The 24,833-nt window shown below is 46.3% G+C and overlaps 1 protein-coding gene across 1 annotated transcript in view; it reads left to right on the top strand.

Moving 5' to 3' along the window:
- Positions 1-24,833, top strand: part of LOC123751702 (probable glutamate receptor) — a 97,919-nt gene that overhangs the window by 8,414 nt on the left and 64,672 nt on the right. The window contains exons 3-7 of the mRNA XM_069332713.1: positions 3,256-3,287; positions 7,538-7,705; positions 8,987-9,210; positions 12,236-12,364; positions 24,583-24,741. Coding sequence (XP_069188814.1) covers positions 3,256-3,287; positions 7,538-7,705; positions 8,987-9,210; positions 12,236-12,364; positions 24,583-24,741 — 712 coding nt within the window. The remainder of the gene's footprint in view (positions 1-3,255; positions 3,288-7,537; positions 7,706-8,986; positions 9,211-12,235; positions 12,365-24,582; positions 24,742-24,833) is intronic.

Genomic DNA, 24,833 nt, shown 5'->3' with positions numbered 1-24,833 from the left:
GCATCAAGGGGAGCTGCTGCCTGTATTTCTCGAGCCAAAACGACGCGGGCGTGAGATTCTCGCCCAAGGGCGAGCATTCTGTTTTGAAAGTCGCACTGTCAAGACGTGGAAAGCCCTGGTCCCGGCCAAGACCTTGGTTCCTCTCCTCAATATCAAGAATACAGCCAGCTTATTACCTCTCCGCCGTCCCTACACCTCCGCCACAGTATCTGGTTGTGAAAGGGCGTCGCTAGAAGTAAATATAACGAAGATACGTGGTGTCTTAGCCGTTAGCCAGCATCACTCAATCACAGACGCAACCAGACTGTGTCCAAGTGATCGTGAGTTATCTGCTTCACCGTGAGCAATCCGTCATTTTATTGTTCAGTAACTGTGAGAAATAAGAATCAAGTTGTGATTCCAAAGTGCTCGAGGAAGATCGTGTGTAAATCTTAAATACTGTAAGCGTGGACTCTGGTTATTCTCCGTCCTCGCCATTTTGCTCCTGGCGTCCCTCGTGGCACCCCTCCCCCCCCCCATATATATTCCAGCTTGCATTCAGTAAGCCTTCAGCAACAAATCATGCCAGGATGTAAACCGGTGTATAACTGTGAGTGCATTCCCGTTGCATCCCGTTCTCGCACTTGCTTATAGTCAATATCTTACTTATGAATAAGTGCAAATGTGACATACTAATTTATTGTGAATATTTGAGTTTACCTTGAAAAGCTGAATAGAAAACCACAACTTCTTCTTCTTCTTGATAGTAGGTGCAGTTTGCATGAAGGGTTTGTCCTCCCGATGACTGCACCAGTACAGATGTTGGTAGAGGCGTTTATGTTGAGGATGATAAGAGTTTCAAAAGTGCTTGTTGCGTTGTGCTGTAGACAGAGGAGCGGCGACTAGAACAGAGGTGTATGTTAGATGGAGACTTGCCGCACCGTAGGGCGGTGTGTTGTGTTTATGGCGTCAGCTGATCCTTGGTACTGCGACGAGGCAGTTGTTTTCTGTGTTTAGCTGTTGGTGGCGCCAGGTATAAATGTGGCGCGGGTCAGATGTGACCCAATTTGTTGGTCGACTGCAGATATTTAGCCAGTGCTTTGACTATTTGGTATTTTTCTTGTAACGAGTGGTCACCGCCTCCTAATATATGCTCGATGGTGAAGGGTATTTTAAGTGAAATAAGTACTTGTTTGAGATTTACTCTGGCACTATAATGTCGGAAGCAGTGCAGGAGATAGTGTTCGACTGTTTCAGGCACCTGACAGTGGATGCAGAGTTCATTGATGTCTGTTCTGTACTTAGAGCTGTGTGCTGCTAGTTTGGTGTGTCCCAGCCAAACTCTAACTCTGGTCATCGCTATATCAATTTCTCTGCTTTTATATCTGACATGTTTCCAAGTTTCCAATTTCTTTTTAATGGACCCATAGTACAAGGGTGAGCATGACGTTTTCCATTTCGTCGCAAAATCTTGGGTGATGGTATTTTTGAAGGCTCCTTTACGTGCAACATGGAGAATTGTATGACGGGTAATGTGAGGTGTGTTGTGCATTGCTTTGGCTAGTTGATCTACTAGTTCATTATGGAGAATACCACAATGCGCTGGGACCCATTGGATAGAGGTATCGTAACCGTTTAATCGATGTTCATGAAGAAGTTGAAGACATGGGTAAACAAACTCCTTGCACGTTGTTGAAGAGTATGTAATGGCTTGAATCGCACTCTTGGAGTCACTGCAGATTGTATATGTCTCGATTGGTAATGTTGTGATTAATTAGAGAGCTTGATATAAGGCATATAATTCAGCTGTGAAAACAGATAGTTGGTTTGGTAACCGCCATCCCTGCTTGAGATGGTATTCCGGTATCCATACAGCGCTAGTGACCGAGGGTACGTTGTTCATGATGATGCGAGATCCATCTGTATGAATCGCTGTGGTATTTGGGTAGCAATTTGTCATTGTTGAGAGAAAGACTGAGGCTATGGCTGAGTTTGGTGCAGACTTTGGAATGTTGTCTTCGAGTTGTATTGCTGTATTAGGAGTTGTATAAAGCCAGGGTGGAATAGGGGGAACAGTAAGTTGGGTTTCCGAGTTTTGGAGTAGAGAGAGTAAACCACAACTTAATCTAACCTTCTTAGTATGTCAAGATATTACAATTAGTACTGAACCTATACCTATATTGATATTACAGTTATATAAAAATATTAAACAAAACTAAAATATTTAAATAAATTGTAAAGTGACTCAGGATATTGTAAAATTTTGTATAAAATCTCTATTGTTTAATAATGTCGGAAAATCCGACACCATTTAATAATCATACAGACAGATAAGAGCTGTGTTGTATAAACAAGTTACCCATAGAAAACGTAACTTGTAGTGGAATTACCATCTAAAGAAAACGGGATATCATCACCACATACTATTATAATTCACCAGCTATTCTGCTGGGAATTATTCTTAAATACATTAGTCTTTGGACTTTACCATCATAAAAACATCTTATATAAATTAACTTAATTATCAATATTAAAGTAGAGTAAATGTGACCCTTCTATCACCTTTGGACATCTGGACAATGTAAGCCAGGCGTCAGACTGAGGAAGGAGGGCAGCCATTGTTTATACTAGTCCAGAGGCTCACACGGGAGCAAATTCGGCTCCTGTTAATTTTACTTGGACGTAGTGTTATGGAAACCAGAAGTGTACCATTGTCAACACGCTGTCTACAAATTCAAGTTAAGTGTCTATCCGAAACCCGTTTATCATTCATTTATGGCCATTAATGTCAGGATATAGGGTGACCCGGTTAGATCGCGAAATCGCCTCAAACTAAAGGTAATTAAGCCAGGTCTCAATGTTCCATATAGTGTTTTCTCTGAAATACTTGTCATATACTAGGTTTCTGGCTTCACAGCTAGCGCCCTTTTGACAGGTCAAGACGAGGATGCAAGATTTGTGCACCAGTTACTGGGTGATATGGAAGCTACCTCAAAGAGGATAATTAGGTGTCTACACCCTAGTTATACCTGGTGGACTAACCTGCTGTACTATAAGATAAGGAACCTCTTCAATGTATGTAGTCTATTCTTGTAGTTTGATTGGCTGCATATATATTAATATAATAAACCCCCCTAATGTGTAGAGGATCGATTTGTGAGATTATGAGATTATTGCAGAAATACAGTCCACTTAACATTATACAAATTGCTATCGAAGTATACAAATTAACGTAAATATAAATTCATATAAATTAAATAAATATAAATCTCACAGGTCGGTTCCCACAAATAAATCTGAGAAAAAAAGTTAGTGCCTTGAAAAAAATATGGCTTGGAATATGTTACATATTTACTAATTTATAAGCGGAATAGTGACTATAAGCAATAAGTCATATATGTGCTGTCTTGTGCGAGAGCAGGTTGCCCAAGTTTATTAGTGGGAAAACTAGGCGACTTTCGCCTCTATTGTCGCGGGAGCCACACCTCCCCGCCACTCCAGGCCTTGGGCCTGGGGACGCCTCACCAGGCAGGCACCCCCTGGTGCCTCTCACTCGCTACCCTGAGGGAAGTGGTGTCCAGCCAGCCCATACCACCCCCTCACTCGCTACCCTGAGGGAAGTGATGTCCAGCCAGCTCATACCACCCCCTCACTCGCTACCCTGAGGGAAGTGATGTCCAGCCAGCTCATACCACCCCCTCACTCGCTACCCTGAGGGAAGTGATGTCCAGCCAGCTCATACCACCCCCTCACTCGCTACCCTGAGGGAAGTGATGTCCAGCCAGCTCATACCACCCCCTCACTCGCTACCCTGAGGGAAGTGATGTCCAGCCAGCTCATACCACCCCCTCACTCGCTACCCTGAGGGAAGTGGTGTCCAGCTAGCCCATACCACCCCCTCACTCCGTCATCTCCAGCGTGTGCACCAATCAACAGCTGGGGCAGTGAGTGAGATTGGTTATGAGTGGATGTCATACCGGTATTAACTAACCTGAGTACTCAAATATTATTTCTCTGTATCTTCCGTATGTGCAAATTCCTTGTGTTGAATTATTCAGCTGTCCAGTGTTCATTCTTTCTAGTTCCCTTGCGAGACCGAGTTCGATTCCCTGAGGGAGCACGTGAGGCAAAGACCTCTATAGCTGTTCTGTGTGACCGCTGTAGCGGGACTTTAAGACAGCAATTATTGTCGGTTCCTGTGACCCGTATTGTTGTGACTCAGTGTCAGTATTGCGTATTGTTGCTCTGGTCTCAGTGACCCCGTACAGTATACTTTGTGTTCAGTATCTCGAGACGTCAGTGTAACTTTGTGTTCAGTATCTCGAGACGTCAGTGTAACTTTGTGTTCAGTATCTCGAGACGTCAGTGTAACTTTGTGTTCAGTATCTCGAGACGTCAGTGTAACTTTGCGTTCAGTATCTCGAGACGTCAGTGTAACTTTGTGTTCAGTATCTCGAGACGTCAGTGTAACTTTGTGTTCAGTATCTCGAGACGTCAGTGTAACTTTGTGTTCAGTATCTCGAGACGTCAGTGTAACTTTGTGTTCAGTATCTCGAGACGTCAGTGTAACTTTGTGTTCAGTATCTCGAGACGTCAGTGTAACTTTGTGTTCAGTATCTAGAGACGTCAGTGTAACTTTGTGTTCAGTATCTCGAGACGTCAGTGTAACTTTGTGTTCAATATCTCGAGACGTCAGTGTAACTTTGTGTTCAGTATCTCGAGACGTCAGTGTAACTTTGTGTTCAATATCTCGAGACGTCAGTGTAACTTTGTGTTCAGTATCTTGAGACGTCAGTGTAACTTTGTGTTCAGTATCTCGAGACGTCAGTGTAACTTTGTGTTCAGTATATCGAGACGTCAGTGTAACTTTGTGTTCAGTGTCTCGAGACGTCAGTGTAACTTTGTGTTCAATATCTCGAGACGTCAGTGTAACTTTGTGTTCAATATCTCGAGACGTCAGTGTAACTTTGTGTTCAATATCTCGAGACGTCAGTGTAACTTTGTGCTCAGTATCTCGAGACGTCAGTGTAACTTTGTGTTCAATATCTCGAGACGTCAGTGTTACTTTGTGTTCAGTATCTCGAGACGTCAGTGTAACTTTGTGTTCAGTATCTAGAGACGTCAGTGTAACTTTGTGTTCAGTATCTCGAGACGTCAGTGTAACTTTGTGTTCAGTATCTCGAGACGTCAGTGTAACTTTGTGTTCAGTATCTCGAGACGTCAGTGTAACTTTGTGTTCAGTATCTCGAGACGTCAGTGTAACTTTGTGTTCAGTAACTCGAGACGTCAGTGTAACTTTGTGTTCAGTATCTCGAGACGTCAGTGTAACTTTGTGTTCAGTATCTCGAGACGTCAGTGTAACTTTGTGTTCAGTATCTCGAGACGTCAGTGTAACTTTGTGTTCAGTGTCTCGAGACGTCAGTGTAACTTTGTGTTCAGTGTCTCGAGACGTCAGTGTAACTTTGTGTTCAGTATCTCGAGACGTCAGTGTAACTTTGTGTTCAATATCTCGAGACGTCAGTGTAACTTTGTGTTCAGTATCTCGAGACGTCAGTGTAACTTTGTGTTCAGTGTCTCGAGACGTCAGTGTAACTTTGTGTTCAGTGTCTCGAGACGTCAGTGTAACTTTGTGTTCAATATCTCGAGACGTCAGTGTAACTTTGTGTTCAATATCTCGAGACGTCAGTGTTACTTTGTGTTCAGTATCTCGAGACGTCAGTGTAACTTTGTGTTCAGTATCTCGAGACGTCAGTGTAACTTTGTGTTCAGTATCTCGAGACGTCAGTGTAACTTTGTGTTCAGTGTCTCGAGACGTCAGTGTAACTTTGTGTTCAGTGTCTCGAGACGTCAGTGTAACTTTGTGTTCAATATCTCGAGACGTCAGTGTAACTTTGTTCAGTGTCTCGAGACGTCAGTGTAACTTTGTGTTCAATATCTCGAGACGTCAGTGTAACTTTGTTCAGTGTCTCGAGACGTCAGTTTAACTTGTCGTTAAGTAACTTGAGTAATCAGTATACTTGTCGTTAAGTAACTTGAGTAATCAGTATACTTTGTGTTTATGTACTCCTGAGATTTCAGTATTCTAGCGTTTGTTTAATCTTCTGGAGTCAGTATACTCCATGTTTACTATTCTTGAGACGTCAGTGTATCGTAGCGTTAATTATTCTTGAAGTCAGTGTATCGTAGCGTTAATTATTCTTGAAGTCAGTGTATTGAATTAACGTAGTTAATTGTTGTTTGATTTTGTACGCGGTGATTAGTAATCGTGTTGACTAATCGGCGTTTGCTAGCGGTCTCAGTGACGCCGAGCCTTAACGTAAAGTCTTCGTTAATTAAGTCGAGCTGTCAAGTCGTGACAGATCCTTGGACTATTACTCAGGGATTGGTAGTTACCCGTGTGCTGTTATTGATTGATACCTGGTTGATACCTAGTTGATACCTGGTTGATGGGGTTCTGAGAGTTCTTCTACTCCCCAAGCCCGGCCCGAGGCCAGACTTGACTTGTGAGAGTTTGGTCCACCAGGCTGTTGCTTGGAGAGTGAGGTGAAGCACCTCACTATGAGCCAAAAGGCTCACTGCAGCTTAGGAATCACCAGCAATTTAGTGATGGGTGGGGCGGGATGCTTGATGCTTCATCTTGGTGAGCGAAAACCTACCTCACTCCTCTATTGTCAACCCATGTCTGTAATTTTGTTTTTTTTTGTTTAATCACCACTGTTTGTCAACCTATTGTATTTGTGCTGCTTTTTCAGTCATGTTCCCCTTTTTTTTTTATTATCTGTATTTGTATTTGTTCTCAACACTTTTTATTCTTTATGCTCAATTAGTATAAAGTTCTAGATATTAATGTTTTTCTTGCCCGAAACGCATTGCGTAATAGTGGCTTTAGGCATTGTATGTACTAGCTCTATCTATATATCAATCCATTAATGTAACGTCACTTGTATGTAAGTATGTACCTTACCTGAATAAACATATTTATTTATTTATTTATTTAAAAACGCGTGCCAGCTGGATGTTGATAGTTGGCTGGGTGGCTTTGATGTGCAGTGCCACGCCAATGTTCAATCTTCTATTGTTGCTGCAACTGTCGATTATTTTATTGTCGTTTGTGAGGATATCTCTGGTGATGACGTGCTGGAGATTCTAATAACTAATAGTGTAATCTAATCTAATAGTGTCTTACAGTCTCCGTGGTGTAGTGGTAAGACACTCGCCTGGCGTTCCGCGAGTGCTTGTCATGGTTCGTATCCTGGCCGGGGAGGATTTACTGGGCGCAAATCCTTAACAAATCAATCCTTAGCCTCTGTTTAACGCAACAGTAAAATGTGTACTTGGTTGCAACAACGATTCTTCGCGGCAGGGGATCGTATTCCAGGGACCATAGGATTAAGGACTTGCCCGAAACGCTACGCGTACTAGTGGCTGTACAAGAATGTAACAACTCTTCTATATATCTCAAAAAAAGAAAAATAAACATCATCAAAATTATCGACATGTTGTACAGCATTAATAGAACATTGGACATGTGTGGTAATGAATAGTTTGAGACCATTAGGATTCATTATATACAACTTTTTTTTTAAAATATGTAAATATTCCTGGGCAGGTGAAAGACCAACTGCTGGCTCCCTGGGGAGTGTCGGTGTGGGAGGTGGCAGCGGGCGGGGAGGACGCTAACGTGACGCTAGCCCAGCTCTCCCACGTGGTCCACAAGGCTCGGCGGGTAGGTCACTCTCACATTACTGCTGACGTGGGCAGGTCACTCTCACACCACTACTGAGGCGAGCAGGTCACTCTCACATTACTGTTGACGCGGGCAGGTCACTCTCACACCACTACTGAGGCGAGCAGGTCACTCTCACATTATTGTTGACGCGGGCAGGTCACTCTCACATTACTGTTGACGCGGGCAAGTCACTCTCACATTATTGTTGACGCGGGCAGGTCACTCTCACATTACTGTTGACGCAGGCAGGTCACTCTCACATTACTGTTGACGCGGGCAGGTCACTCTCACACCACTACTGAAACGGGCAGGTAACTCTCACACCACTACTGAGGCGAGCAGGTCACTCTCACACCATTATTGAGGCGGGCAGGTCACTCTCACACCACTACTGAGGCGAGCAGGTAACTCTCACACCACTACTGAGGCAGGCAGGTCACTCTCACACCACTACTGAGGTGGGCAGGTCACTCTCACACCACTACTGAGGCGGGCAGGTCACTCTCACACCACTACTGAGGCGAGCAGGTCACTCACACACCACTACTGAGGCGGGCAGGTCACTCTCACACCATTACTGAGGCGGGCAGGTCACTCTCACACCTCTACTGAGGCGGGCAGGTCACTCTCACACCACTACTGAGGCGGGCAGGTCACTCACACCACTACTGAGGCGGGCAGGTCACTCACACACCACTACTGAGGCAGGCAGGTCACTCTCACACCTCTACTGAGGCGGGCAGGTCACTCTCACACCACTACTGAGGCAGGCAGGTCACTCTCACACCACTACTGAGGCGGGCAGGTCACTCTCACACCACTACTGAGGCAGGCAGGTCACTCTCACACCACTACTGAGGCAGGCAGGTCACTCTCACACCACTACTGAGGCGGGCAGGTCACTCACACACCACTACTGAGGCAGGCAGGTCACTCCCACACCACTACTGAGGCAGGCAGGTCACTCTCACACCACTACTGAGGCGGGCAGGACACTCTCACACCACTACTGAGGCGGGCAGGTCACTCTCACACCACTACTGAGGCGGGCAGGTCACTCTCACACCACTACTGAGGCAGGCAGGTCACTCTCACACCACTACTGAGGCAGGCAGGTCACTCTCACACCACTACTGAGGCGGGCAGGTCACTCTCACACCACTACTGAGGCGGGCAGGTCACTCTCACACCACTACTGAGGCGGGCAGGTCACTCTCACATCACTACTGAGGCGGGCAGGTCACTCCCACATAACGTCTACCATGTTGACGTCAACAGGTGCGGCAGGTGTCGTGGTGTGTGACGGTGGTGGTGGTGAGCGACGACCTCGCCTTCCTCGCCGCCTTCGCCCAGTGGTCCCTCAAGGGCCGCCTGCTGGTGTGGTCGACGAGGCTCCTGGTCGTCACCCGCCTCCCGCTCCCAGAGCTCCAAGACCTCCACAGGCTACTGTCCAGTAGGAACGCCATGGTGGTCCTTGTAGACTACACTCGGACTATTCTCAAGTAATCATTATATACGGCATGTTTGGGCACTACACAACAGAGTGGGAGAATATTGTGCACTTATGTCAAGGCTAATCTGAGGAAAGCCAAAGTAGGCACTGACGGTCGATGTTAAGAAACAATACTCAGTAGGCAATAATATTCATTCTCCTTAAATGACTTTTAATATTAAGTGAAATAAAGTAAATTTGTACAATTTTCAGCAAGTACGAAACACTGAAGCTTGTAAACAGTTTGAATGATCTTTGCTCTATAGTCAATGACATAAATCCATTATTTCACATTATTATGTTAATTATTGTAGCACACAATTGTTCACATTATTATGTTCATTGATTGTAGCACATTATTGTAGACAAGGACACAACCTATAGCACTGTATCATCCTTTGCAGATGACACTGGGATTTTCATGAGAGTAGACAACATAGAGGACACGGCAAACCTCCAATCAGATGTAGATCAGGTCTTTCTATGGGCTACAGAAAATAATATGGTGTTTAACGAAGATAAATTCCAGCTCATGCGCTACGGAAAAAATTAAAATATAAAAACGGAAACCACGTACAAAACTCAGGCAAATCCTAACATAGAACGAAAAGGCAATGTAACGGGTGTACTCATGTCGGAAGACCTTACCTTTAAAGAACACAATAAAGTAGCCATCACAACTGCAAGAAAAATGACATGCTGGATAACAAGAACTTTTCACACTAGAAATGCTGAGCCGATGACGATACTTTTCAAGAGTAGAGTGTGCTGCACAATGACAGCCCCTTTCAAAGCTGGAGTAATTGCTGACCTGGAGAGCGTGCATGATACGCTCAGTAAAACATCTAAACTACTGGGACCGACTAAAGAGCCTAAATCTGTACTCCCTTGAGCGCAGGCGGGAGAGATACATAATAATCTATACCGGGAAAATAATTGAGGGGCTGGTCTCAAACCTGCACACAGAAATAACATCACATGAGACCAGAAGGCATGGTAGGATGTCTAGAATACCCCCGTTGAAAAGCAGAGGTGCAACAGGTACTCTGAGAGAAAACTCTATGAACATCAGAGGCCCGAGACTGTTCAACACGCTTCCACTACACATAAGGGGCATAACTGGCCGACCCCTCACTGTGTTCAAGAGAGAACTTGACAAACACCTCCAAAGGATACCTTATCAACCAGGCTGTGACTCATACGTCAGGCTGCGAGCAGCCGCGTCCAACAGCCTGGTTGATCAGTCCAGCAACCAGGAGGCCTGGTCGACGACCGGGCCGTGGGAACGCTAAGCTCCGGAAGCACCTCATGGTAACCTCACATGTCTCTGCTTCCTTCGTCATGAGCGTTTATGCCAGTAATTTTCGTCTGGCCACTGACCTCTTTACATCCACTATCAAAAGTTGCTAATAATCAAAGATTCATGGAAGAAATCATAAGAATTTCTTCACAAGAAATCTTTTCACCTTACCTCTCGAATACAAACCCATCCAATATATCTGACCACACAGTGATAGTGACAGTCACGTGCCCTTCACCACAGTGTAAAGTATACACTCCAGTAACCCGACTGGGGGATCGTGGCCCTCAAGAGTAAAATAAGATAAAGTTAATAGATTAAAGCTTATGATGAAAGCAAAGGCTCTACGTCTGCTAACTTGTCAAAAATCATCACGTGTACTCTTCAGGGTAAAGAAAAAAGTTCATCTTATCAAGAAGAGTACGAAAGGCTTTTCCGTCATTAGTCTGAATAGAAGAAAACAAAAATATAAAACTGGACTTGGGGTCATTGTGTTATATGGCTCAGAAACGGAGAGAAAAATCAGCAGGAGAAGAAGCAGTGTGCACACACAGGCGAGGACACCCGATTGACCTAAATAAACCCCAGAAATAGTTAAGAGTAATGGCAAAGGCACAGTTCTGTGAATGTTAACGGGAACCATGAAACCTCGAAACCAACAATACAGAGAAAGTTGAACAATTCGAAATGGAAAAATCTGGGAATAGGCAATGTTCCTATCAGCAGGAAGTCGCATTATCAGAGCAGTGTTAGTGTTGATGCCAAGATGTTCAACACCTTGATAACCTTCAGGAACCTTGACAATGAAGCCTTCAGTATGAAGTGAACATACTAAATGAGACCCCATATCTGGGAACGTTTTGACAGGCATGGAGACTCATCCTAATTCACAAATAGGAAATGAGGAAAAACCCTGAAGTATGCAACAGAGCTGAATAAGAGGCAAGGTTAATAATAAAGAACTGACAGAGTTAAGTTTTAGCAAACTCGATAAAAGCTGCAATTAAAAAAACACGAAGATGACATGAAAGAGGGAACCCAGAAGCAAAAATTAGATCCTGTTTGCACATCCAGACGAACACACGTCGATATTTGCAGATTATATCAACGCCAGAGATGATTTTCACCACAGGAGATCTGAACAAAGGTGTGAAAAGATAAAGGTTGGAGTTGCAGGCTATCAAGAAACTTCTCAAGTTCATCCCTAACACAAAAAAGTACTCAAAGGTTAATATGAACCAATACTAATAATTCACTATGACCTTAAAGGAAGACAATTTTCATTAAGAAAAAATAGAAGTTTAGTATCATAAAGTGAATAGTGTAAGCCACATTGGCCCTCTTACGTTTAAGCCTTTACGAATATCACCCAGGAATTATTTAGAAAATACCATCATATATGATAACACAAAACTGGAGCATTCAGCATCAGCCTGGGAGCTGAAAGGCTAAACAAATCAGAGGACATCAGGAGATCATTTCCGAATATGTGGGCAATGCGAGAGTGCAGCCGATCAGAATGAAGGCAATACAGATTGAAGCATTCAAGACCCATTTTATACATAATATAAATTGCAAAGAAAAAAACACTGATGTAAGCTAGCTGGAACTCAATTTCCATTAACATATTTTGGCAATCACTTTTTTCTCGACCGTTGTGCTATTGGCATAATAAATATTTACATTGAAAGAATGAATATTTTAGGAAGGCATCGTAATTATCTTACTAACACAGATGCAGCATGTACATCCAGTTGCCGTACACGCCCAGAGACTCCAGGCCCGTGTGGGTGGCCAGCTGGACGCCCCAGCTGGGCCTCGCCGTCTCCTCCACTCTACAGCTCTTCCCTGAGAAGTTTTACAGGTAGGCGCTCCAGCATTCTTCAGACATGTTCGCTCGAAGCAGTTCATGCTTGTAGACAATTAGATGGGGGTACCCAGCAGTGCCCGGGTCGACAACACACACACACACACACACACACACACACACACACACACACACACACACACACACACACACACACATGACTGCAGTGATGGAGGTGGCCATGAAAGCAGCCACCTCACAGGAGGCGGCACGCTCCACTAGCCAACTGCTGGAAAGGAACAGATCAGTGGTTGCTGTGGGTATTAAAGAGCAGGAAGGCTCTAATAGGACAGAGTGGAATGACAAGGACAAAGCAGCAGTGAATAAAGTACTAAGGGCACTAGACATGGAAGGGGCTGAGCATAGCATTGAGAAGGTTTTCAGGCTAGGTTGGTACAACAAAGACCGAGACCTAATGAAAAAGACAGTGTTTGCAAACGAGAGCACAAAGGAGAAGATCCTATCAAGGAAGAGCTCCCTGAAAAACGTGGGAAAATTGAAAAATGTATTCCTCCAGAGAGACATGACAAGGGAGGAGAGAGCCGTGGCAGCAGAAGCAAGGAAGAGGCGCAGGGCGAGAGGGGAAACCAGGAAGTCACAGCTCCCATCACAACACCCCCAGAGGCGAAGGGGAACCCACAATCAGCTACCCAGTAACACCAGAAGGGAGGACAACCCCACCACTCTCCTCTGCATAGAAAACCCCCCTACCCCAATCCCTCCCTGCCCCCACTCAAATGTTCAGCCAAATCTCCCCCCCCCACACCCAATCCCCACCCTTCTACCCCTCCCCTCCTCCCGCTGAGTCCTCCCTCCCCCCCTTTCACCCCATACCCTCCCTGTCCCTCCCCCTTCACTGGATCCCCTGCCCCTCATCCCAGTATCCTCTGAGACCCTGTTATCCACCTCACAGGTCCTCACACCCATGGAACAGCTTCCTCCACCAGCAGAACACTCACCAAGGAGGCTATTTGAGAAGGGACAGAAGAAAGTGAGCCTCAAAGCAATGTACACTAACATAGATGGAATTACAAATAAAGCTAATGAGCTTGGAGAACGGGTGCTAGAGGAAAACCTAGACATAATAGCCCTCACAGAAACAAAGCTAACGAAAACGATAACAAACGCAGTGTTCCCACAGGACTATTATGTTATGAGGAAAGAGAGGAAAGGAAGAGGTGGGGGTGGTGTAGCTCTGCTGGCAAGAAAAGGCTGGGATTTTGAGGAGATGGATATTCAGGGCTGTGAAGGTTTCAGTGACTACATAGCAGGTACCGTAACAAATGGAGGGGAAAAAAATTATAGTCATAGTAGTCATATATAATCCACCACAAATGACAGAAGACCTAAACAGGAATATGATAGAAACAACATGGCCACCATTAACATAATAGAAAGAGCAGCTTCTGTTGCTAGCAGGAATGGATCTGGACTAATAATTATGGGAGACTTCAACCATGGGAAGATAGATTGGAAGAACAGAGACCCGCATGGAGGACCAGAAACATGGAGAGCTAAGCTGCTGGACGTGGTAACAAGAAACTTTCTAAGCCAGCACATCAAAGAACCAACAAGAATGAGAGGAGAAGATGAACCAGCAATGCTTGATTTGATATTTACCCTAAATGAGTGGGATATAAGGGAAGTTAAGATGGAAGCGCCCTTGGGAATGAGTGATCACAGTGTATTGAACTTTGAGTACCTGGTAGAGCTAGGAATTATCTCCCCCAAAAAAGAACTAGGAATCAAAAGGCTGGCATACCGAAAGGGGAATTATGAACAGATGAGAAGTTTCCTAAGTGAAATAACTTGGGACACAGACTTCAGAGATAAGTCTGTAAAGGGTATGATGGACTATGTTACCCAAAAGTGTCAGGAGGCAGTAAACAGGTTCATCCCGGCCCAAAGGGAAAAATCTGGGAAGCAACAGAAGAATCCATGGTATAATATGGCATGTATGGAAGCGAAGAAAATGAACAAAAGAGCGTGGAGGAACTTCCGGAATAACAGAACACCAGAAAGCAGAGAGAGATACCAGAGAACCAGGAATGAGTACGTCAGGGTGAGAAGAGAAGCAGAGAAAAGTTTTGAAAATGATATAGCAAACAAAGCCAAGACCGAACCAAAGCTACTCCACAGTCACATAAGAAGGAAAACTACAGTGAAAGAACAGGTATTGAAACTTAGAACAGGCGAGTACAGGTATACAGAGAATGATAGAGAGGTGTGTGAAGAACTCAACAAGAGGTTACAGGAGGTCTTCACAATAGAACAAGGTGAGGTCACTGTGCTAGGAGAAAGGGAGGTAAACCAGGCGGCCTTGGAAGAGTACGAAATTACGAGAGAGGAGGTCAAGAGACACCTGCTGGACCTGGATGTTAGAAAGGATGTTGGTCCAGATGGGATCTCGCCATGGGTACTGAAAGAGTGTGCAGAGGCACTTTGCTTGCCACTCTCCATAGTGTATAGTAGGTCACTGGAGACGGGAGACCTACCAGAAATATGGAAGACGGCGAATGTGGTCCCAATATACAAAAAGGGTGACAGGCAAGAGGTACTGAACTACAGGCCAGTGTCCTTGACTTGTATACCATGCAAGGTGATGGAGAAGATCGTGAGAAAAAACCTGGTAACACATCTGGAGAGAAGGGACTTCGTGACAAATCGCCAACATAGGTTCAGGGAGGGTAAATCTTGCCTTACAGGCTTGATAGAATTCTACGATCAGGTGACAAAGATTAAGCAAGAAACAGAGGGCTGGGCGGACTGCATTTTCTTGGATTGTCGGAAAGCCTTTAACACAGTACCGCATAAGAGGCTGGTACATAAGCTGGAGAGACAGGCAGGTGTAGCTGGCAAGGTGCTCCAGTGGATAAGGGAGTACCTAAGCAATAGGAAGCAGAGAGTTACGGTGAGGGGTGAGACCTCCGATTAGCGTGAAGTCACCAGTGGAGTCCCACAGGGCTCTGTACTCGGTCCTATCTTGTTTCTGATATATGTAAATGATCTCCCGGAGGGTATCGATTCATTTCTCTCAATGTTTGCAGACGATGCTAAAATTATGAGAAGGATTAAAACAGAAGAGGACTGTTTGAGGCTTCAAGAAGACCTAGACAAGCTGAAGGAATGGTCGAACAAATGGTTGTTAGAGTTTAACCCAACCAAATGTAATGTAATGAAGATAGGTGTAGGAAGCAGGAGGCCAGATACAAGGTATCATCTGGGAGAGGAAATTCTTCAGGAGTCAGAGAAGGAAAAAGACTTGGGGGTTGATATCACGCCAGACCTGTCTCCTGCAGCACATATCAAACGGATAACATCAGCGGCATATGCCAGGCTGGCCAACATACGAACGGCATTCAGAATCTTGTGTAAAGAATCATTCAGAACTTTGTATGCCACATATATCAGGCCAATCCTGGAGTATGCAGCCCCAGCAGGAGGCCAGATACAAGGTATCATCTGGGAGAGGAAATTCTTCAGGAGTCAGAGAAGGAAAAAGACTTGGGGGTTGATATCACGCCAGACCTGTCTCCTGCAGCACATATCAAGCGGATAACATCAGCGGCATATGCCAGGCTGGCCAACATACGAACGGCATTCAGAATCTTGTGTAAAGAATCATTCAGAACTTTGTATGCCACATATATCAGGCCAATCCTGGAGTATGCAGCCCCAGCATGGAGTCGACATCTACTCAAGGATAAGACTAAACTGGAAAAGGTTCAAAGGTTTGCCACCAGACTAGTACCCGAGCTGAGAGGTATGAGCTACGAGAAGAGACTACGGGAATTAAACCTCACTTCGCTGGAAGACAGAAGAGTTAGGGGGGACACGATCACCACATTCAAGATTCTGAAGGGAATTGATAGGGTAGATAAAGACAGGCTATTTAACACAAGGGGCACACGCACAAGGGGACACAGGTGGAAACTGAGTGCCTAAATGAGCCACAGAGATATTAGAAAGAACTTTTTTAGTGTCAGAGTGGTTGGAAATGGAATGCATTAGGAAGTGATGTGGTGGAGGCTGACTCCATACACAGTTTCAAGTGTAGATATGGTAGAGCCCAATAGGCTCAGGAATCTGTACACCTGCTGATTGACTGTTGAGAGGTGGGACCAAAGAGCCAGAGCTCAACCCCCGCAAACACAACTAGGTGAGTACACACACACACACACACACTGTCACACACACTCACACACATATGCGGCATGTGCGAGGCTGGCTAACATCAGAACAGCGTTCAGGAACCTGTGTAAGGAATCATTCAGAATCTTGTACACCACATATGTAAGACCAATCCTGGAGTATGTGGCCCCAGCATGGAGCCCGTACCTTGTCAAGCACAAGACGAAGCTGAAAAAAGTCCAAAGGTATGCCACTAGACTAGTCCCAGAACTAAGAGGCATGAGTTACGAGGAAAGGCTGCGGGAAATGCACCTTACGACACTGGAAGACAGAAGAGTAAAGGGAGACATGATCACAACCTACAAAATCCTCAGAGGAATCGACCGGGTAAACAAAGATAAACTATTCAACACTGGGGACGAGAACAAGGGGACACAGGTGGAAACTGAGTACCCACAAGAGCCACAGAGACGTTAGAAGGAACTTTTTCAGTGTTAGAGTAGTTAACGGATGGAATGCATTAGGCAGTGATGTGGTGGAGGGTGACTCCATACACAGTTTCAAATGTAGATATGATAGAGCCCAGTAGGCTCAGGAATCTGTACACCTGTTGATTGACAGTTGAGAGGCGGGACCAAAGAGCCAAAGCTCAAACCCGCAAGCTCAAATAGGTGAGTACAGAAAGGTGAGTACACACACCCTACACCTGAGACCAGAGACCAACTGTCACCTCTAAAACGCACAGTCACCTCAGTGACCCACAGTCATCTTACTGACCTATAGTCACCTCAGTGACCCACAGTCACCTCAGTGACACACAGTCACCTCAGTGACCCACAGTTACCTCAGTGACACACACTCACCTCAGAGACCCACAGTCACCTCAGTGACACACAGTCACGTCAGTGATCCACAGTCACGTCAGTGACTCACAGTCACCTCGGAGACCCACAGTCACGTCAGTGACCCGCAGTCACCTCAGTGACCCACAGTCACCTCAGTGACCCACAGTCACCTCAGTGACCCACAGTCACCTCAGTGACCCACAGTCACCTCAGTGACCCACAGTCACCTCAGTGACCCACAGTCACCTCAGTGACCCACAGTCACCTCAGTGACCCACAGTCACCTCAGTGATCCACAGTCACCTCAGTGACCCACAGTCACCTCAGAGACAAACAGTCACCTCAGTAACACACAGTCACCTCAGAGACCCACAGTCACCTCAGAGACCCACAGTCACCTCAGTGACACAAAGTAACCTAGGAGACCCACAGTCACCTCAGAGACCCATGGTCACCTCAGTGACCCACAGTCACCTCAGTGACACACAGTCACCTCAGTGACCCATAGTCACCTCAGTAACACACAGTCACCTCAGAGACCCACAGTCACCTCAGAGACCCACAGTCACCTCAGCGACACAAAGTCACCTCAGAGACCCACAGTCACCTCAGAGACTCACAGTCACCTCAGAGACCCACAGTCACCTCAGAGACTCACAGTCACCTCAGTGACCCACAGTCACCTCAGTGACCCACAGTCACCTCAGTGATCCACAGTCACCTCAGTGACCCACAGTCACCTCAGAGACAAACAGTCACCTCAGAGACTCACAGTCACCTCAGTGACCCACAGTCACCTCAGTGACCCACAGTCACCTCAGTGATCCACAGTCACCTCAGTGACCCACAGTCACCTCAGAGACAAACAGTCACCTCAGTAACACACAGTCACCTCAGAGACCCACAGTCACCTCAGAGACCCACAGTCACCTCAGTGACACAGTAACCTAGAGACCCACAGTCACCTCAGAGACCCACAGTCACCTCAGAGACAAACAGTCACCTCAGTAACACACAGTCACCTCAGAGACCCACAGTCACCTCAGAGACCCACAGTCACCTCAGAGACACAGTCACCTCAGTAACACACAGTCACCTCAGAGACCCACAGTCACCTCAGAGACCCACAGTCACCTCAGAGACCCGCAGTCACCTCAGCGACACAGTCACCTCAGTGACCCACAGTCACTCAGTGACCCACAGTCACCTCAGTGACCCACAGTCACCTCAGTGACACACAGTCACCTCAGTGACCCACAGTCACCTCAGTGACCCACAGTCACCTCAGTGACCCACAGTCACCTCAGTGACACACAGTCACCTCAGTGACCCACAGTCACCTCAGTGACCACAGTCACCTCAGAGACCCACAGTCACCTCAGTGACCCACAGTCACCTCAGTGACCCACAGTCACCTCAGAGACCCGCAGTCACCTCAGAGACCCGCAGTCACCTCAGCGACCACAGTCACCTCAGAGACCCACAGTCACTCAGTGACCCACAGTCACCTCAGTGACCCACAGTCACCTCAGAGACCACAGTCACCTCAGAGACACAGTCACCTCAGAGACCCACAGTCACCTCAGTGACCCACAGTCACCTCAGTGACCACAGTCACCTCAGAGACCCACAGTCACCTCAGAGACCCACAGTCACCTCAGAGACCACAGTCACCTCAGAGACCCACAGTCACCTCAGTGACCCACAGTCACCTCAGTGACCCACAGTCACCTCAGAGACCCACAGTCACCTCAGAGACCCACAGTCACCTCAGAGACCCACAGTCACCTCAGTGACCCACAGTCACCTCAGTGACCCACAGTCACCTCAGAACACCAGCTCAGAGACCCACAGTCACCTCAGAGACCCACAGTCACCTCAAGACCCACAGTCACCTCAGAGACCCACAGTCACCTCAGAGACCCACAGTCACCTCAGAGACCCACAGTCACCTCAGTGACCCACAGTCACCTCAGTGACCCACAGTCACCTCAGTGACCCACAGTCACCTCAGAGACCCACAGTCACCTCAGAGACCCACAGTCACCTCAGAGACCACAGTCACCTCAGTGACACAGTCACCTCAGAGACCCACAGTCACCTCAGAGACCCACAGTCACCTCAGAGACCCACAGTCACCTCAGTGACCCACAGTCACCTCAGAGACCCACAGTCACCTCAGAGACCCACAGTCACCTCAGTGACCCACAGTCACCTCAGTGACCCACAGTCACCTCAGTGACCCACAGTCACCTCAGTGACCCACAGTCACCTCAGAGACCCACAGTCACCTCAGAGACCCACAGTCACCTCAGACCCACAGTCACCTCAGTGACCCACAGTCACCTCAGAGACCCACAGTCACCTCAGAGACCCACAGTCACCTCAGAGACCCACAGTCACCTCAGAGACCCACAGTCACCTCAGAGACCCACAGTCACCTCAGAGACCCACAGTCACCTCAGAGACCCACAGTCACCTCAGAGACCCACAGTCACCTCAGAGACCCACAGTCACCTCAGAGACCCACAGTCACCTCAGAGACCCACAGTCACCTCAGAGACCCACAGTCACCTCAGAGACCCACAGTCACCTCAGGACCCACAGTCACCTCAGAGACCCACAGTCACCTCAGTGACCCACAGTCACCTCAGAGACCCACAGTCACCTCAGTGACCCACAGTCACCTCAGAGACCCACAGTCACCTCAGAGACCCACAGTCACCTCAGTGACCCACAGTCAACCTCAGAGACCCACAGTCACCTCAGTGACCCACAGTCACCTCAGAGACCCACAGTCACCTCAGAGACCAACAACAGCTCAGAGACCCACAGTCACCTCAGTGACCCACAGTCACCTCAGTGACCCACAGTCACCTCAGTGACCCACAGTCACCTCAGAGACCCACAGTCACCTCAGAGATCCAAGTCACCTCAGTGACCCACAGTCACCTCAGAGACCAACAACGCAGCTCAGAGACCCACAGTCACCTCAGTGGACCACAGTCACCTCAGTGACCCACAGTCCACCTCAGTGACCCACAGTCACCTCAGTGACCCACAGTCACCTCAGTGACCCACAGTCACCTCAGAGACCCACAGTCACCTCAGAGACCCACAGTCACCTCAGAGACCCACAGTCACCTCAGTGACCCACAGTCACCTCAGTGACCCACAGTCACCTCAGTGACCCACAGTCACCTCAGTGACCCACAGTCACCTCAGAGACCCACAGTCACCTCAGTGACCCACAGTCACCTCAGTGACCCACAGTTCACCTCAGTGACCACAGTCACCTCAGAGACCCACAGTCACCTCAGTGACCCACAGTCACCTCAGTGACCAACAACCAGCTCAGATATCCAGTCTCTCATATCAGCATAATAGATAACGTCCCTCGTATTAATATGTATGGTTGTCAATGTTTAGTCTTGGTTACACTCTCGACCTCTTTCGGTGTGAGAGTACGTACGGCATGGAGTCAGTACGACTCACAGACCTGAGTCGTACTGTCACACACACAGGGGCCTCGTAGCCTGGTACAGGGGCCCTCGTAGCCTGGTACAGGGGCCTCGTAGCCTGGTACAGGGGCCTCGTAGCCTGGTACAGGGGCCTCGTAGCCTGGTGGATTGCGCGCAGGACTCGTAATTCTGTGGCGCGGGTTCGATTCCCGCCACGAGGTAGAAACAAATGGGCAAAGTTTCTTTCACCCTGAATGCCCCTGTTACCTAGCAGTAAATAGGGTACCTGGGAGTTAGTCAGCTGTCACGGGCTGCTTCTTGGTGTGTGTGTGTGTGTGTGTGTGGTGTGAAAAAAAAGTAGTTAGTGTAGTTAGTAAACAGTTGATTGACAGTTGAGAGGCGGGCCGAAAGAGCAAAGCTCAACCCCGCAAACACAAGTGAATACATGGTACAGTGAGTCGTACCGCCACACCTCTGTTGGTGGAGTGTAGTATACAGGAAAGTATCTAGGCTGGGTGCTCTCCCGCACAGCCGCACTCTGGCCTTGTGGGAGGCTGTTACCTGACCTCAGCCTTGGTGATGTTCACGTACGTGAATAACACCTAATCCAAACGTTCTCCACAGCTCTAGAGGAGAACAAGCACACCAGTTCTTCCACTAATGACACATCTCTTTCTGACCAGAAGATAATCCACATGAACACTTCAGTGTTCTCCACTGAGAACACACTTCATCCAAGTCATTAAATAACTGTCCACACGCAAGTCTTCGTAATATTGTCTAGACACTACACACAAGACCTCGACACTGGTCTTTGTACACACGTGACACTACACACAAGACCTCGACAATGATCATTGTGCACACGTGACACTACACACAAGACCTCGACAATGATCATTGTGCACACGTGACACTACACACAAGACACGACACTGGTCTTTGTACACACGTGACACTACACACAAGACCTCGACAATGATCATTGTACACACGTGACACTACACACAAGACAAGACACTGTAATACCCCTTCCTTCTCTCCTCCCTTTACACCCTCTCAACACCCCAGCTTAACACTGCTTGCACATCAATGTGACCCCCAATAAACTACAGGCTAATTAGTTAACTCTGGAATATTAAATGAGGGGGACCAACAAGAAAATGGATTATTTTAAAAACTCATTAAACACTGCCACCACCTCCCTGTTCAGAATCTGAATGTGTCTATCACTCATTCCCCAGGAAGGAAAGAGATCAGTAATCATGAAACTCAAATGATTTGGAGACTTGGGTAAAATGCTTGGGAGTAAAAATGTAATCTCTATTTTACTGATTGAGGATTCAATGACAACTCTAATATCCATAAAATGGAGAACACAGGAGAATTTCTAGCACAGCAAATGAAAACCTCAAAATAAGAATGAATAACACAGCATTAATCAAAGGGAACAGATAACTAAACACAGTTAACCTTAATACACTTTATTTATTATTTAAACACTTCAATTGAAATCAAATAATTGAAAATATATATAACCTACTCTTAATAAAACATCCTAAGAGGCATCAGAAATGTAATACTGTTATACATGAATATTGAAGTGACACAATAACTTAATACTGCAAAATCAGCCCAGAAGTTCAGTGGCTGCCCCTCAGGTCACCTGACCTGCACCCCAGTTGAAGCCCCAAGACACACTGACTTTAATATTTTCTTAAACTCTGCCAGTGGACAACAAACTCCACCCACCTACTTCCTAGACCCAATAAGCCCCGCCTCTCTAGGCCTATAGCCAATGGATTTAAACACAACTGGGTGCTCTGGAAGCTTGGCCAATGGAACGGACAGGCCCTACCCTGGGGGATTCCGTCCCTTGAGTCCTAAGCCAACAAGGTCCAAGAATCCTAGGCCTCCATGGCTGCAACCAATCAGAACCAGGCTTGAGTATAAGGGTCAATTCCTCTTTACAGAAAACTCATGTACTGGAAAAAGCAGTAACAACCCCTCGTGGGAACAGCTGCTAGCCAGCCATCCAACGAGGTTTGAGTCCTATGGTTTATGGCTCCTCAATTCGTGACTGGTAGAAACAAGGCAGGGGAAGATGGTAAACGAGTGGGGGGGGGGGGACAGGGAAAATGGAGTGGCTGACGGAGAGGGCCAAGAGAGGACCTCTTGACTCAGGGATTATGACCAATGACGGTGGACTGCGACAAATGGGAGGGATGACCAAAGGGATGGGGAGACGAACGACAGTAAGGGGAGAGGGGAGAAAGGGGAGAGGGGACTGAGCACAAGATCATTACAACTGGTCTTTGTACACATGTGACACTACACAAAAGACATGACACTGATACTTTGTATACTTTGTACACACGAGACACTACACAGAAGAAAGACCACAACACTGACTAATCACCGATCAGTGGAGCTAACTTATCCTATGTCAGTCATTCAATATATTCCTGTAAATCCTTCTCTTGGTGTTCTTCGAATCACATCTGCAAGAACCAGTGATTCGATTTGGCACTTTACAGACATACTGGCCAGTATAATTATTGCAACTCAAGGGAAAGAAATGGTCTTAATTGTAAAAAGAACGAAACCTGAAACCCTGTGTAACCAAAAAGTATGAATAATCTTGCTGTGGTCTCAGCTGTGTCTTGGGGCTTCAAATGACTCCAGACTTGTGGCCAATCAGGGCACAACCGGCTTATTCAGCTCTGTTTTGATTGAAAGCTTCCCACAAAAGTCACAGTTTTTCCTTGCGTTCCAATAGGTGTCACCACAGTCGCCTTTGTGCCATGTGGTTTGGGAAAGGAGTTTGGGGAATATTGCGAGTTTCAGCTTGGTGGAACCACCACTACCACCCTCCAGCACGTTGTTCTCCTCCTTGCCCCTGAGGTCATATACCCCTGGTAGCAGTAGTTTCTCATTTGAGTCCGGCTCATTAAGATGACATAGGTCATCATGGATAACTTCACTGAACTCCTCAGCACCCGGACATCCTTAGACCCCAGACACGACCCGTCTCGGACAAAGCGTAACGAAACTCCACCATACGAACACGCCTCAAAACATAAGTAAATATGGTCTTGGGCCGGTCGAGGGAGCACTCTCTCACCCTTTCCGTTTCTAGTTCCATAGTCTCAACGAACGCTTATGCGATGCTTTTAAGTACAAACAAGATAGTAAAAATATACCCTTCTATCATACAACAATGAAGGTAAAATTGCTTTAGTTGTATATAAAATTCCTATAACATACCTTAAATATAAATTTTGACAACATATAAATTACAATAAACAAATAATCGACAAAAAACTATGAAGATGAAATAAATTAACTAAATTACAAATATCAAATAATAATGTCAAAGAGTACTTTAGAAAGTAATATCTAAATTATGAAGACTAAATTCATCTTTTTTTTGTTCAATTAGTAAGTATTCTGTAGTCTTGAACATAGTCCCGGAAGTGAATAAATTCTTAATGTAAACTGAGACGTGGCGTATACTTCTTGGTTCATACGTCATGTATGAAACCAAGAAGTATACACCACGTCTCAGTTTATATTAAGACTATTTAATCCCGGACTATGTTCTATACTACATAATACTTGCTGTTTGGTCAGTGAGATATAAAGGTGGTCTTAATAACCATCCAGACGTTGATAGACCTAAACCCAAATCTTAACCAATATTTATTTTTATGTAAAAGAAATAGTACTAACATAGAACTAAGTTTTTTGTACCAATCAACATTGCCTATTGCTATAGGTTCATGGAAGCGCCTAACCTGCTGGTATCGGTGATCCCTATGCCTTACCACAACGCACTGCTGACCCTGGACCAAACTGACCCAGAGCGGAGGAGGTTCATCCACACTGGACCCATAGCTATGGTGGTCGAGTACCTCGCCAAGGCGCTCAACTTTACGTAAGTTAATGTGAGCAAAGTTTTCTTTCAAAATTCTCTTTACTTAGTGGAGAATCAAATGACTTTAATAGAAAGACATTTCATACAAATTT

This window comes from Procambarus clarkii, chromosome 28 (genome assembly GCF_040958095.1).
Source record: "Procambarus clarkii isolate CNS0578487 chromosome 28, FALCON_Pclarkii_2.0, whole genome shotgun sequence".
Lineage (NCBI taxonomy): Eukaryota > Metazoa > Arthropoda > Malacostraca > Decapoda > Cambaridae > Procambarus > Procambarus clarkii.
The sequence above is the reverse complement of the archived record's forward strand: the minus strand, read 5'-3'. Positions and strand labels throughout refer to the sequence as shown.